The sequence below is a fragment of the Serinus canaria genome, chromosome 2, assembly GCF_022539315.1.
Source record: "Serinus canaria isolate serCan28SL12 chromosome 2, serCan2020, whole genome shotgun sequence".
NCBI classification, from domain to species: Eukaryota; Metazoa; Chordata; class Aves; order Passeriformes; family Fringillidae; genus Serinus; species Serinus canaria.
This window is the reverse complement of record NC_066315.1, coordinates 6,891,400-6,906,499: the sequence shown is the minus strand read 5'-3', so window position 1 is coordinate 6,906,499 and position 15,100 is coordinate 6,891,400. Positions and strand designations below refer to the sequence as shown.

Genomic DNA, 15,100 nt, shown 5'->3' with positions numbered 1-15,100 from the left:
CAAATGCACGAGCTTACTTTGTGTTTTTTGGCAAATTATCTTCTTTTGACTGATGCCCTGAACACTACAAAGCAAGCACTGGTCTGCTGTGCAAAGGAGGGAACAGAAGATGGCTTGGACATAGCTCCTGTGCCTTAGTGAGCTGGAGCACAGGTTGGGGAAGGAAGGAGTGAGAATGCCATTCACACTCCCAAGCAGTGACTGGATGAAATATTATCACCTTAGGGATGATTCTGCCCCCATCTCTTGAATTCATGCTCATTTTACTCAGGCTGCTTGCCTGGGTATGTCCATTACTGCACGTCTTCTGCTTTAGATTTGGGAAGAGTATTTTTCTCCAGCATCTTCATTCTTAATATTAGTGATTTATCACATATGGTGCACTATATTTTTACAAAGCTGTAAGATACCATGGTGATTAACACCATATGAGAACCTAAATAGAAAGGAACAGGGTAACAGAAATGTCCTCCCAGCAGACACAGGGCTTTGGCTTGTTTTTAGAGACAGTATTTCAGCTGCATGATTTTACTCTGTACATAAGAATTTTAGGAGTTCCATAATAGAAAACTGTACTGTACTTGACAGTGTTGCAGAGAGAACAAAAAACCTCATGTTTAATTTCCCTCTAGCCTTTAACTAGGATTTTCAGATCAATTTGGAGAGATTGATTATTCTAACTCTTTTGATCATACAGATTTATTACTTTGATTTAAGAAAGCAGGAGAAATAAAAAATGTAAGACCCACAAGCATTACCCCTTGTGTTTATACATGTACATAGATGTATTCTGGTAGGAATTTCTGGTAGGAAAATATCCCAGCTTCACACAGCCTTGCAAACTTGTCCTGCCAATATTGTAGTCCCCACACAAAATCTATGCACTGAATCGACATGGTAATGAGAAACTAATCACATTTTACTTACCCAGACAAACCCAGTGAAAGCCTGGAGACACTGAAGGCTGCTTGAAATGAACACATCACTGCTGGGCACGGCACAGCCTTGCTTTCCAAAGAGCTCTGGGCTCACCCACCTGGATTAGAGCTGCCTCTGGGAGAGCCTTCCCCCTGCACCACTGGATCCAAAGCAAGGATTTTACTGGAGTGTGGCAGCCAGCAAAAAAGGGAAATTGTCTCTGGGCAAGTGATAAACCAGAAAGACAGCCTGGGGATGCTGGAGAGTGTCAGGGTGAATCCCCTGTGGTACAAATGTGCTGGACATGAACTTTGGGCTCCCATGGCAGACAGGCAAAAGTGTGGGGAAGCCAAAGAGGTGGCTGCAGGCTGGGCATCCCTGGGTACTGCTTGACCCTCCAGGGCCAGGGCTGGCTGATCCTCCAGGGGTGCCAGGAGGGCTGCAAGGAGCGTGGGAGACGAGCATGAGCAGCTCCACATGCATCTTCCCCCCAAGCAGCACAGCACAGGTTAAATTAAAAAATGCACTGGGGAAAAGGTTATTTCTGTAAAACTGGTCACTAGCAGCCAGGCCCCCAGGGATGCTCTCCTTGCCTAAGGATGAAATGGGATTATGATGGTAATGTTTGCTGCACTGTAATTAAGGTGGTGTCAGGACTTTCATTAAAAAGTGTGTTTTTGTTGAGGGACTACGGCTTGGAGAAATTTTTGCTTGAGGCTGAAATATAACATGGTTCTCAGCCAGAAAACACATGCACAACCTTTATTATATATGTAATTCAGATCTTTAGCCTTGGCTGTGAAGGCTCTGCTATTGTTTCCATAGGGGCACATAGCTAATTGGTTTAAAAAATTAGTTTATTAAAGAAGTGAAGGACTGAATTCTGTTCTGGACCCATGGATGTGACAGATCCCCATTAACTGTCTGCAATTAACTCCAAAAACCAAAGGCCAAAGGCTGCCCTTCTTACTCAGACACACAATGTTATTGAAGTAAACAGCTGGAAACAGGATTGGGCACCTGTGTCCAGCTGTTTACCTCACTACAACCCAAGGCCTCTCCCACACTGTAAGAACTCCACTGAACATGGGGCAGAGATTATTTCCTTGCAAAACTGGCAATCTATGGCAAGCTTATTTCCAGAAACAGAACTTAAATTCCTATGATAATAGTATCATAGCACCCAGGATCTCAGAGAAGGAACCATGACCCCTGTGCACCAGGTTCTGTGCAAAACACAGAATAAAAACCCAATCTATGATTGCACACCAACAAATCCTTTCCCCCATTTCACAGCCAGGTTTGTATTATTTCTGTTAAGTAACCTGAGTGTAACACACCACTCCTGCAAACAGCAAACACTGCTCAGACATTTATTTAACTTTCTGCATGATAAAGTCCCAACTTCACAGCAATCTATTGTCTTTCCCCAGAGGTGCACACAAAGGGGTCAGCTACTGCCCTGGGTTCTTGCTGCTGGCTCTGGGGTTTTCCCATCTATCTGCACTGTTTGGCACGTACTGCCTTCAGGTATTAATTTGATTTTCCTCAAACTATTAGCATTCTACCTTTCTGGATTAAAACTGCCATGCAATTAAGAGTATGTCACAAAATATAATTTCTCTGCTGCCCACCACCACATAGATAAATAAAAGAATACTAAAGTTTATAAAATTACAGTTTCATAAATGTGTAAACCAGACAGCAGTTCACAAAGAACGGAACAGAAGTTCCTAAGTAACTTGTAGATATTTATGTGACTTCACAGGGATGCTAAAAAAGCACATTACATAGCACAGTTCATTGTTTCTTCTAAGAAAAAGTTATATAAATTGCAAGTTTGGGAAGAATTTAAGCATTACTGAAAAGGTTTAAAGACAGAACAAACTTTAATCAGGAGGTAGTTGTCTTCAGTGAATCTATTTATGCATGTAGTTACTTATCTGCCTAATTTAGCATCCCCAGGATCATGGCCTCAGTTTGGAATAACTTAATGAATTTCAGTAGAATGCCTCAGCTACCACTTGTAAAAATAGGATGATTCAAATGCAAATAAGTGCAAACATGTGCAAAATTAACATTCCTAATAGACAAAGCTTCTCCATATAGGAAGGTATTATTAATGCTACTACCAGAGGTAGGCAAGCAAAATTCCTCATGTGGACAAACTCACTCTGAGTACCTTTTTTTTATTTCACTTAAATAAATTAAAGAAATTTGACTTAATCTAAAAAAAAAAAAAGAAGAAAAAAAAAAAGCCAGAAGATGCCAGAATGAGTGAGTCTGCATGAGGGTTTTACTACAACCACTGGTTTTAAATTCACACTCTGGCGTGCACAAAAAGAACATTTTTTTCTGAAGATAAAAGCCTCCACGTGTAATAACTCGATATATAGACAAGCCCTAGGGGCTTGCATCTTGAGCACTTAACATTTTTGGCCTCATCTTAATGGATAAAAAAGGTGTGTTTCTCAGTCACATTAGCCCAGTCAAAGGAGCTTAATATGATGAAAAGGCCTTAGGGTTTGGTGAGGCTGAGGTGTAAAGGTGTGAGGCAGCACATCCATCACAGCGTGGGCACTGCTGCCTTCAGCACACTCTGAGCTAGGCAGGGGCAGCAGGGATGGGGAGCAGGGAAAGAGGGAGAACAGTGGGGATGGGGAGCAGGGAAAGATAAGGAACAGGGGGGATGGGGAGCTGGCAGGGATGGGGAGCTCACAGGAATGGGGAACAGGGAGGGATGGAGAACAGGCAGGGATGGGGAGTTCACAGGGATGGGGAGCTGGCAAGGATGGGTGCAGGGAGGGATGGGAACAGCCAGGGATGGGGAGCAGGGAAGGATGGGGAACAGGCAGGGATGGGGAGCAGTGAGGGATGGGAACTGGCAGGGATGGGGAGCAGGGAAGGATGGGGAACAGGCAGGGATGGGGAGCAGTGAGGGATGGGAACTGGCAGGGATGGGGAGCTCACAGGGATGGGGGAGCCTGGCCTGTGTCAGCCCCACGTTCCTACAAATTCTGGATCTGTTTGTGTGGGGTGCAGCTGCTGTCCAACAGAAGTCAGAATATTTCACAGAGGGGAGCAGGTGAGAAAACATGAACTAGAATGAAATGGTTTTTCCTTGTGGGCTGTGAATGCCTCTAACGAGAGCAGTTAGGTGGATTCTAGGCAAACTGGACCTCCACATTATGTGCACTGCTCCAGAGTCCCTGGTAACTGGAATTCTCCAGCTGTCTGGGAATGCTGCTCAGGGTGAGAAGAGAGGATTTTCCCCGCCATGGCAGCAAAAAGCATCTCCCCAAACTGCTGGGAAAGTCCCCAGTGCTCAAGGAAGGGTGTGTGTGTGTCATACCCACTGCCCAGGCTGTGCTGCTGCCTGAAGTAAGGCAGATCCATGAGATGACAAGTAAGCAAAACTGATGAAAAGAAGAAACAAACATTTCAAGTTTAAAACTAGGCTTCCACAACACATTGGTTAGCATACGACAATTAGCATATGCTAACATTTTTTGTAGCCCAGCCAAGTTTAGTACAAATTAACCAGAAGTCACGTATTTGTATGATGTAATCCTTATTTTGTCACTTGATTTAGGCTTTGTCTAGAAGTCTTTTAAATTATCTTGGTCTTGGTTTTTTATTACTGAAAAAAAAAAATCCAGTAATTTGGCTATTTCTGGACTACTTGGGTGAATATAAATGCAGCTGTAAAACAAATATCACAGGCAGCTGATGTGGTTGCTGCACTCAGCTGCCCCTGCACCTTCATCGTGAAGTTTGTAACAAGGAGAACCATATGGGATGTGCAGCAGCACCAAACTGTCTGCAGTTTTCAGAGCAGCACACTGAAGTAAACAGATGTTGAACACAGTCAATGATCAATTTAGCACAGGGTAAGACAAAGTAGTTCAATACACTGAACATTTGAAATGTTAGCATGTTGCTGATGTAGCTTAAATGCAGCTTTTGTGATAACTTGGATTTTTCTGCAATGGGAACACAAATGAGAAGAAAACAAAAATTAAACTTTTATTTGGTTCATGTAGAGTGATGGATGATCATTAAACTGGCAGAGCTCTGAATAAATGTCATAAACCAGAAAGTATCTGGATCCCATTCCTGATATATTCCAGAATAATTTTCTTATTATTTATGTTCCATACACCACTTTAGTTGTATAAAGACAAAATTATATTTACATTCCAGTTGTCATTTTCCTTTTAATTGTAACAAAATAATTTTCCTTAACTAGCTGATTTAAGACAACATTCTGTCTTCAACTTCTTCTGTTATGAAAGTATTTGTTATGAAGCACATTGGGACAATTTAGGATGTTTTGAAGTTAAAACCGCTAGCATGCCTTGTTTAATCAGAGCTGCAAGGATCTCACATTTCAGAAACAATTCCAAAACTACAGAAATGTTTATTTTAAGGAAGGCTAGAATGTAAAATTCTAGTTGAAAGTTTCAACTCTGCCTGGCCATGAAAGTTTAAAAAAACCAGGTGTGCCAGCTCACCTGAGTTAGTTTACAATGAACTAGAGGATCTCTTAACACTCAGTAAAGCAGACAACCTGTTCATTCAATATCATATATTTGCTGCAAAAGTGTGTGTTTTCCAGACAGAGAAAATTTATAATAGGTGGTTAGTGTGGCCAAGGTGTAAACGTAAAAATTTTCCTGACAGAACTGTTCAAATATCCTGAATCAACAAAGCACTCCCACACTGGATTTATGTGTGGTGACACGTCTCCCAGCTCGTCCCTCTGCCTTCTCCGAGTGACAGATAACGCCAGCAAATAGAGTTTCCTGCAATTCCATCTCCGCCTCAGGTTCCTGCTCTCCAGCCTCTCTCAGTCCTGCTCAGCTCTTCACACCTTTGATTGCCACAGCAGTGGCTGCAGCCAGCCCTTCACAGCACAGACCTGCCCAGCTGTGTTTGGACACCTAAGCAGATAAGGCACAGCAGCAGAACTCATGGGCTAAGTCCCTAATTCTCTCCTGTGCTAGACCACACAACACCAATGTTGACTTAGTTCTGCCTCCACTCCCATTTTATATTGTGGTAGATACATATACACATAATTAATGTATTAACAAAGACAAAAAGAAAAAAAAAATTGAATCACATATTTTTGTATAAGGCACACGTCCCAAAGCTCAACCACTGGCAGGTGATCTAAGGGTATTAAAAAACATTTCCATGGGGGAACTGGATGAACAACACAGGGACAAGTGAAGCCAGTGATTTCTGGGATCTGCCAGGGGATGTGGCAGCCATTCCCCACACTCCAAGCAGTTGATGAGAAGCCACGGTGTGCTCACATGTCACAGCTCCAATCAATTTGCACACGCAGAGTGGCTCTGACACATCCGAGGCTCACCCGAGCTGTGGCGCATGTGCGCTGGGCCCGCTCACGCACGGCCAGCCTGTCAGGAGATGGCCATTTGTTTTAGTAGACCAGATGGCAACCTGGCAACTCCAGCAAATGCCACACCAGCCATCCCACTGTGCAGAGGCAGTGGCCTTTTCCTTCCCTCTACCCACCCTTTTTCTCTCTACTCCACGGAAGCCTGGGCCTGTATAGCATTAAATGTTTTCAGTTAAATTACGCTCACTTGCCTGAGTTAACAAAATTCAAAGGCACTTTCTTCTGTCAGACAACATGTAAACACACTAAGATCCCGTATCTGAAACTGTATGAGCAGCATTTACAGTCTGTAAATGACATGCTGTCATTTACAGACTTCATAACACAAACATTTTACTCAGGATGTATTTTTTTATTTGGCATAAATAAGTACATCTTCAGTGACAGGGCCAAGAAAGCCTTACCAACAATCCAGCTGCTCTCCTTGCGTGGTTGAACAATAGGGATGGCTCCATATAATTTTATATGTATGTAAGTGAAGACAAATGTATTTCATACATTATATGAAAATGTCACAAAGGTCTATTTAATTACACAGAAACCTAGAAAAGGAATCAACAAAGGTTTTGTTATGAAAAGGTTCTGAACAAAACAGGCCAGCAAAAGTCCCATTTGCTACAGCATACCATTTAATTTTGTATTCTGACGCTGACAAGTGAAAAATTGGGGAAGGAAAAGCAGTGTAAAGGTCTGGATTGCTTTGTGGTTTTTCTTCACTTTAAAAAAAAAAAGCGACTAACATCAGTCCCTCGTTCCCTCTTTGTACCTGTGTGATACCCCAGGCCATTTTATCAACTGGTATTCAAACAGAAACCCAAAGGCCACTGGAAACACGCTCCGTGCGGGGCTCCCGGGATGTGTTTAGTCGCACCCTTGGGGCTATCGCTCCCCACCACGTCTGCAAGTCCGGCGAAGTTCCCGAACCCGCCCGCCAAGCACGAGTCACCGCGCCGCTCTTCTGTCCGTGCGCGCCTTTTCGTGATTCAGCATCCGCGCCCCGAACCCGCTCCCTCCGCTCCGGCCCCGGGATGGAAGGAAGGAAGGAGGGAGGGAAGGAGGGAGAGGCGGCCGGGCTGGGGCCCCGCGGGGGGCGACTCAGGGGTGCCCTTGGGGCGGTGCCCGGCGCGGGGGCCCCGGACCGGCGGCCGCGCTCCGCTGGAGCCGCTCCCGCCGCGGGCAGCGGAGCGCGTCGGGGCAGCGCCCGGGAGGAAAGTCCGGGGGCGCGGTCGCTTCCTCGCCCCGTGGCCGGACTTTTCTCCGGCTGCGAGGCCGCGGCGCACCCCCGCCTCCCCTCGGAGCCCGAGTCCCCGCTGGCCTCCGGGACACGTTAAATCCCGTGTAATGAGGCTTAACCCCGCCCCGCAGCCGGGCGGGCAGCCAGCCAGCCAGCCGGGCCCCTGCCTGGGGAGCCCCCCCCGCCCCGAGCGCCCGCAGCTGTTCCAGCCGGAGCTGCTGGAAAGCGGCCACGCTCCCCAGACTTTGTCTCCCTCGCACACAGCGCTGAACTCTGCTCCCTCCCTCCTTCCCATCCCCCGGGGCGCCCGCGGCTCCCCCGCCTCCACCGCCCCGAGCCGCAGACGCGCGGCGGGGGGAAGGGGGAGCGCTCCCGTCGCCAGGCTCCGGCCGCCTCCCCGGGGGCTCCGCGGGGCTCGGGGGAAGCGAGCGGCACCGGGGCGGGCACCGAGCACTGCCCCCGGAGCCGCGTCCTGCAGAGCGCACCCCGTGTGCGGGCAGCGGCGGGGGCTCCCCGCCGCGGAGCGGCCGCTCGCATCCAGGAGGGTTTTTTTCCTTTTCCACGGGGAAATAAATAAAAAAGAAATAACAAGGGCGGGGAGAGGGTGGGGGAGAGCTGGGGCAGCGGCCGGGGCGCGGTGCGGGGTGGTGTGCGCGGAGCTCCCCGTGGCGCCGCGTCCCGTCCGGGCCCCGCTCCGCGGTTTCCCCGCAGCCCGGCGCGGCCCCAGCCCAGCCCGTGAGGTCGGCGAGGCGGCGGATGGGTGTCTGCGCCGGGGGACGGGCGGTGGGCGGGCGGGGCAGGCGCAGTGTGGGGCCGCGGCAGGGGAGGAGGCGAGGGCGGTCGGTCGCTGTGTCTATGTGTCGCACTGGCGGGGGGGAAGGGAGTCGGGGAGGCGGGGGTTACACACCAGGGCAGCGCCGGGATCCCTTCTCCACCCCGCGGGGAGGGGGCAGGGCACCGCCTCCTCCTCCCCCTTCCTCCTCCCCCTTTTTCACCCTTCCTCCTCCTTCTTTCCCCAAAGTTAAACTTCCTGCTCCCGGCCCGGCTGGGAAGGGGACGCGGAGCCCAGCCGGACTCAGCCCCTCGACACACACAACAGCTGGAGCTGTCAAAACTTCCTCCGCTCGGCCTCGGCCCCCGCCGCCTCCGCCGCCGCCGCCCGCTCCTCCTCCGCCCCCGGGGGCTCTGCGCGGGGGGAGGGCGCAGGGCCAGGGTACAATGAAGCGGCGGCCGCCGCAGCCGGGCAGCGCAGCAGCCGGAGCCGCCGCCAGCGCCCGGGGCCTCTGAGCGGGGGCGCCCAGCGGCGGGACCAGCCGCGTCTCTGTCGCTCGCTCTCTTCACCTCCCCCAGCCCCGAGAGACCCCGCCGAGCCCGGGGAGGGTGTTATTGTGTGTGAGACCCTTCCTTCCGTCCTCTGCGCTTTCTCTTCGTCCCCCCCCCCCGTCCCCCCCCCCCCCCCACTCCCCTCCTCCTCCTGCTCTCCCCATGCTGCTCCCCCTGCTACCTGTGCTGGTCGGCGGCGGCTGAGGCCAGCGATGCGAGGCGGAGGTGGAGGAGGCGGAGGTGAGGAGGAGAGGAGCCGCGGGAGCAGGAGGAGCATCGGGATCCCCATCACCATCCTCATCTTCATCCTCATCATCATCATCCATGTGTCTCTCTCGTCCTGCTGACTAGGATGTCAACGGAGGACAAGAGTCTGGTGGTGGCGGTGGTGGAGCCGCCTCAGCAGCAGCAGCAGCCCCCCGAGCCTGGAGCTCCCCCCCCAGCAGCAGCAGCAGCAGCCACAGACAAAAGACCTAGGGGCCGGCCTCGCAAAGATGGCGCTTCCCCTTTCCAGAGAGCCAGAAAGAAGTAAGTTCAGCGTTTGTGTGTGCGAGGCAGAGAGGGGCCGGGGCAGGCGGCCAGGCGCAGGCAGAGCTGTCAGTGGAGACTCGCTACTCGTCGCCCCCTCCCTCTGCCTAATGCCATTTTGAGAAGGGCCCTTCTTTCTTCTCCTCCTCTCCCCTTTGCACTTTCCCCTCCTCCTCCTCCTTTTTCACCTTTGTCTTCCTCCGCCTGCTCTCCCTTTTCCACTTTTCTTTCACCATCCCTATTCCTTTCTTCCCCTCCTTCTTCGGAGTTTCTCTTTAGCTCTTCCCCCTCCACCCTCTTCCTCCTTTTTCCCTCGCCTTTGCACCTTCCCCCTTCTTTTTGGGTCCGTTCCCTTCCAGGACGCTCGGCTGCCTTCAGCCTCGCCTGGGTACTCCCTGTGCGCTGACGGTAGTTCCTCGTCGCTTTCCCTTGTAATGCCCCCCCCCCCTTCCCCTCCTCTTTTTGGGAAGGAAAACACGGTTCTCGGCGGGTGGCGGCGAGGACACCCCCGCACCCCCCGCGCACACGCAGAGTTGAGGCAGGAGTTTCTCGGCGGCGCGGGGGGAGCTGTCAGCGGCCGCCGCACGGAGGGACGCGCCGGCGGGACGGTGCCGAAGCACAACAAACACACGGAGGGAGGGGGCGGAGGATGGCGGGGGGAGCCCGTTCCCGGCCGCTGGCAGCTCTCCCTTGGCCGCGGCCTCTCCCCGCCGGGGGCGCGGGCGCTCGCCCGCCCCAGCGCCCCCCCGCCCCGCCGGGCGCTCCCCAGGGGCCGCCCCGCTCCCGCAGCCTCGGGCGGGGATCCCGCCGGGCCGGGCCCGGCCGGGCAGCGCTGCCCGCGGAGGGAGCGGGGGTGGCCCCGGTGCCGGTGCCGGTGCGCGGGGTGCGGGGCCGGGCTGCGCTCGGGGAGAGGCCCCGGGGAGGCTCCCGCGAAGCGCCGCTGCCGCGCTGGCTCCGCTCCCCGCGGGTTATTTTTGAGTAGGATGGAGCTTGCCATGGCATAGCTGATGGCAGCGGTAATAGGGCAAAGCTGGGCGGCACGTTTGGCCAAGGAACGTCGGGAGGTGACCAAAGCAGCTCCTGCGCTGTGCGGTCTGTCCGAGCCGCGGGGTTCAGAGGTTGTTCCCTTTGTTTTGGGGGACGCGCTCGGGTTGACGCTGCCGTGTTTGTCCTGGAGAGGTCCTGGCGCTTCCCTAAACGCCCACCCCAAACATCGCTGCCGATTTCCGTGCCGGAATCATTTCGGTTGGAGAAGACTTATAAGGTCAAGCCCGACCATAAGGTCACAGTGGAAGTCCACAACATGACAAGGGATTCTGCTGGGCTGGACCTAACCACATGCGAAGACCGTGCTTCTTTCATATGCGTTTGTTTTTACAAATACATAAGTATCCCAGGATAGAACTATCATTAGTTTGGGATACACGATTTTTTTTTGTTATCGTCATTGATGAAAGTTTGCCTGCCAAGATTTTCATGTCCCCTCTGGTTTTGGGGAAGGTGTGTTGTTTACAGCTCCCTCTTTTCATTATCTTTTGTATTTTCCTGATAGAATTTTTAATATAGTGGTCGTTGAAAGTAGTTGGCAAACGTATATGTGGTGAAGTTCTTGTGTTCATCCCCTTTATGCTTAGTTTTACATACTTTGGTTTTATTTTTACTGACAGAATCCAAACCTTACATAGGAAACCTTTGAGTGTTTTATTTTTCTGAAGAAAAATGCAACTAATGAAATGTACCAGTCTGCACAAAAAACCCAAATAGTGTTACGTGTGAAAATTGACATATCTTGTTAGGCCAGTTCGAGATTGTGTATGCACTCCTCGAAAAAAAGTGTGTGTTAAAGAGGTAATTCCTTGCCTTCAGTTAGGTTTTTGGTGTCATGGGAATGTTGTTGGCTAGGTTTAGCAAGAAATAAAATATTCCTGTAAAATATGAGCCTATGCTGACATGATTATAAGTGTTTGTGTAAAAGTGGGAAATTAAATTAGCTGAGACAAAAATTAAAATGAATCAATACTCTTTTTGTTCACACTCTGATTGTTCCTGGCTGGCGTGGTGCTCCCTGTCCTGCTGCATCTTTCAGCAAATCCGGTACTTTTGGTAAAGGCATTATGACATAGGTCATAAATGCTTTGGAAGCTAGGGTTTTACTAAAAATGTTATTTTCTAACCTGCACAGCATAGGTGTAGACTGGTGGTTTATAGTTTCATCCATTTTGGGAAGAAAATGGTTTTCTTTTGTAAGTTTTCCTATTTAAAAAATACAGATTACAACTAGCCTAGCAAATACAGAAATGAGACAACTAAAACTATTTTCTGTTTTTTCCTTCAGAATGCTTGGTCCTATCTTCCTTTTCACTTCTGTGCTTTCCAGTTGGATTAATGTGCCTCATGTAAACCAGATAAAAGAGCATATGTCAGACCATTTTCTGTACTGTAATCACATGTCTAAATCACTATTAGCCAGTCAAATTGTTCAACTGCTTTATCCCATTATAGGAAATGTTCCACTGAATGTTCAGTCTAAGTGCAGTCTAAGTAATGATAAAACGAAGAGCCCTGCATTAACTGGCAAAGCCAGAATAGAATAATTCCTCAGCTATGGATGCCTCCATTAAACAGCAGTGCCATATTGGAGAGTGCTTTAGGTTGGTACTTTGCCTTCTTTGAAGGCCATGTTTTTAAGCAAATTTGATGAGTTTAAGCAGACAGATGGAAAACTGCCTTGAATCTGCTCCTGTGAGATGCCAGGGATTCTCAGCTCTTCCCAGGAGCAGGCTTATGTTAAGAGAGCAGAGGGTCCTTCAGTAGGACAGTGGTTGCCCACATCTCATTCTGCATTTTGCCTCGTTATCAGTAAAAATTCCAGTGGTGCTGTGGACACAGATAAGTACAGGGAACAGTGGAGGCTTCCTGTAGGTGAAGAACTGGGAATCAGTGTCATCAGTACCTGGAGAGAGGTACAGATGGTAGAATGTGGTGCTAGAACAGCCTTTTATCATTGTTTGAAGGATGTAGTTTCGTGTGGCATTGTCAGGAGAGTTAATCTTAGGTGAACAGTTCATTTTTATTATTTATATTGTAATTGTGCCTAGAGGCCAGGGCACCATTGCACTACACGCAGTACAAATGCATAAGCAAAGGTTGTTCCTGCACAAACAATTTCTTAATTTAAATGTAAAGATAAGACAGCATGTAAATGTAAGAAATGTATTGGGAAAGCACAAGGGAGCTGTGAGAATGCTGTGAGCAAAAGAACATGCAGAAGTTCAAGTACCCTGGCTATCTCAGCATCGGGGAGTGATTCACAGGCATCCAACTTGGAGGATGTATTTAAAGCAGGGTAGCATTGTCACCCTGAGGATTTTCACAGAAAGCTGGTTTCCTGCCTGAACTGCCAGGCCAGCACTCCTGTTTTCTTCCTTACATTTTGACAAGGGGATATCTGTACAGAGCAGCAATTCAAATTTAAGAGGTGGAGCAAGAACGGGCCATGCAGAGCCTTGAAATTTAGAGCAAGGAGGTTGTTCATGCTATGGTGCATCAGGAGGAATACAGAGAACTGAAATCAAAGCAGTGAATGAGGAAAATATTTTTGTAGTATTGCCTTTCTGCCTTAAAAGGTAGAAAGACTGAATTTATGAAAGTTGAAAAAAGATAATAAAGTTGCATTATTAAAGCTGGGACATGATGGAGAAGAAAGAAGCTTTCAGATGCATGGTTAAAAGAACTCTTGCTAGGACTGTAGAGGAAAAATGGAAATTAGGTGCCACCTCACTCTATGGCCTGAAATCTTGGGAACTTAATTCTTGCTTGGATTATACCTCAAGTTCCAGGGCTGGGACCTGAAGGATAGGAATGTGGTTGGAAAGAGGTTGTGGAGGAAGAGTTTCATTTTGACTGTGTATGAACAACTGGTTGTTCATCAAAATGTGTTAGAATAGTATTGTACAGGTACAGTAAACATTCTTGTAATAAATTGTAAGTAGCAGAGCTTTCTCAATCTCTGGAGGTTATAAGCAGCACAAACAGATGCAGCTTCTTAGCAAAATTGAGTAGCAGAAGTCTCATTGATTGTGACCCTTTATAGATCAGTGTCTGAGCTCACTTCAAACTTTATTTTCAGCATTCATGAGATCTTGATGTATGTTACCAGTTATTTTTGCAAATGTCTTTAGTTTAAAGCAGAATATAATAACGCTTTCAAAATTGTGGAGAACATTTTGTGCATCTTTTTTAATTACCCATGTTTTCATTTCCATTGTAGTTTTTCCTTACTTTGGCCAATGTAAGCTGCAGAAGGTTTTCAAAGGCCATTGATTTCACATATGCAGATGGGTTAAGGTCTGAGGACCCTTAAGCATAAGTGGTTTTGCCAGGAAATGATTATTTGAGATTTTTTTATCATCACTTTAGTTGCATTTGCATTAGGGTAGGCCAATATTTAAAGATACCTACTCTCATTTCAAAAGAAGCTTAGAGTGTTGGATGGAGCTTTATAGCTCAGCTGTGTTTCTTTAGTTCATCACACACCTTCTGTGTGATACTCATGTCTTTACTTGCTTGCCCTTTTCTCAATTCAAAATTTAACATTTACAAATGTAAGATGTATGTTGTGTTGTAGAATAAAAATGTTCCTAAACAAGATCACAGTCAGGGGAGGTCATCCCTACCTGGCAAGACAGAGGTTTTTTTGATGGACAAGCTTTGTACAGCTATTGCCCAGCAAAGAGTTAATGTATTAAAGCAAACACTGGCCTCTACAAGCCACGTGTATCAAACTGCTTGGCTAAAAGCCAGAAGGCACATAGTGGAACACAGAGTGAGGAGGAGATGAGGTGTGAGGATTGAAGTTGGCTCTTTGCGGAACAGGGCTGAGCTTTGTGCCATTTTCTTCAGCAGCCCATGTTCTGTGACTTCCTCCACCCTATTTGAATTACCAAGCAATTCCCCAACTGCTTTATGTATTTTTTTCACAGGAGCCTGGCTCACAGTGCTCAGGAGATGAATGATATCTGTATTAGTCTTCAGATTTTTCAGTTCTTGATAATTGCTTGTGTGATGGATAGGGTTTATAGAAATATTAAAACACAGATTTATGTAGAGTCTTTACTTGTGGCTTAAGGATGAGTGAAGTTAAGCTGAATTCTGGGAATAGATGCACAGTTTCCCCAGTTTGAAACAGACTTGCTGTGAAGGACTCTGAGCCTTTTTTTTTTTAGCATTTCAGTTGTTAGTTTCTCTATGTTTGTATTTAATGATCCACTGAACTTCTGTAGCACTTGTCATGAGAGGACTTCCAAGAGCTGTCAGACAGATCAAGTGTGATGGCTGTCTGAAATCTCAGCATATTGGTCACAAGGAATGTCTTGCCCAGTCTCTTGGTTGCTACTCTGAGCCATCTACACGCCAGACATCTCTTCATCCTGTGTGCAGTGACACTGGAGACTTTTCCCAGCTTAAAACAATAAAAACAGTTCCATTTTCTTGGCTTTGCTTGTGGTTTTTTTTTTTTTCCTTGTTAGCATGTTAACTCCTACTAACTTCTTGTCATTGTTCTTTCATAAGATAAGTAATTGGAAATGGACATTCCTATTTTTTGTCATCATTTCAGCTCAGAGATGGTTTTCCAAGGCAGTTGGCTTGCTGAGAATAGGTGAACTCTG

General features: G+C 48.1%; 2 protein-coding genes across 12 annotated transcripts in view; one reads left to right on the top strand and one right to left on the bottom strand.

The window, feature by feature from the left end:
• Positions 1-4,919: 4,919 nt before the first annotated feature.
• LOC127059325 (translation initiation factor IF-2-like) lies at positions 4,920-9,749 on the bottom strand. Of its 2 annotated transcripts, none has more exons than XR_007777017.1 (3): positions 9,085-9,231; positions 6,751-6,888; positions 4,920-6,344 (listed from the first exon to the last, which is right to left on the bottom strand). XR_007777017.1 is itself a non-coding variant. In XM_050971699.1 (3 exons), exons 1-3 carry the CDS (start codon positions 9,665-9,667, stop codon positions 7,442-7,444), a joined length of 1,218 nt encoding a protein of 405 aa, XP_050827656.1. In that variant the 5' UTR covers positions 9,668-9,749; the 3' UTR covers positions 6,958-7,441. The 2 variants fall into 2 exon arrangements, 1 of the variants encoding a protein (XP_050827656.1); XM_050971699.1 differs by lacking the exons at positions 4,920-6,344; positions 6,751-6,888 and adding exons at positions 6,958-8,445; positions 9,620-9,749 and having other exon boundaries at positions 9,085-9,250.
• KMT2C (lysine methyltransferase 2C) overlaps positions 9,248-15,100 on the top strand; it is a 187,711-nt gene continuing 181,858 nt past the window's right edge. For 9 of the 10 annotated variants that reach the window (XM_050971688.1, XM_050971690.1, XM_050971694.1 and 6 more), the window contains exon 1: positions 9,248-9,431. In XM_050971688.1, coding sequence (XP_050827645.1) covers positions 9,256-9,431 — 176 coding nt within the window. In that variant the 5' untranslated portion in view covers positions 9,248-9,255. The remainder of the gene's footprint in view (positions 9,432-15,100) is intronic. The other variant, XM_050971684.1, reaches the window with a different exon arrangement.

What these genes read in the sequence shown, in the direction of transcription:
- LOC127059325 (XM_050971699.1), bottom strand. Translation starts at nt 9,667, where the DNA reads ATGGTGAAAGAAAAGTGGAAAAGGGAGAGCAGGCGGAGGAAGACAAAG. An exon ending in GCAGGCGGAGGAAGACAAAG is followed by an intron (nt 9,251 to 9,619) that starts GTGAAAAAGGAG and finishes TTGACATCCTAG; the next exon opens with TCAGCAGGACGAGAGAGACA. An exon ending in GCCGCCGCCGACCAGCACAG is followed by an intron (nt 8,446 to 9,084) that starts GTAGCAGGGGGA and finishes CCCCCCCGCCAG; the next exon opens with TGCGACACATAGACACAGCG.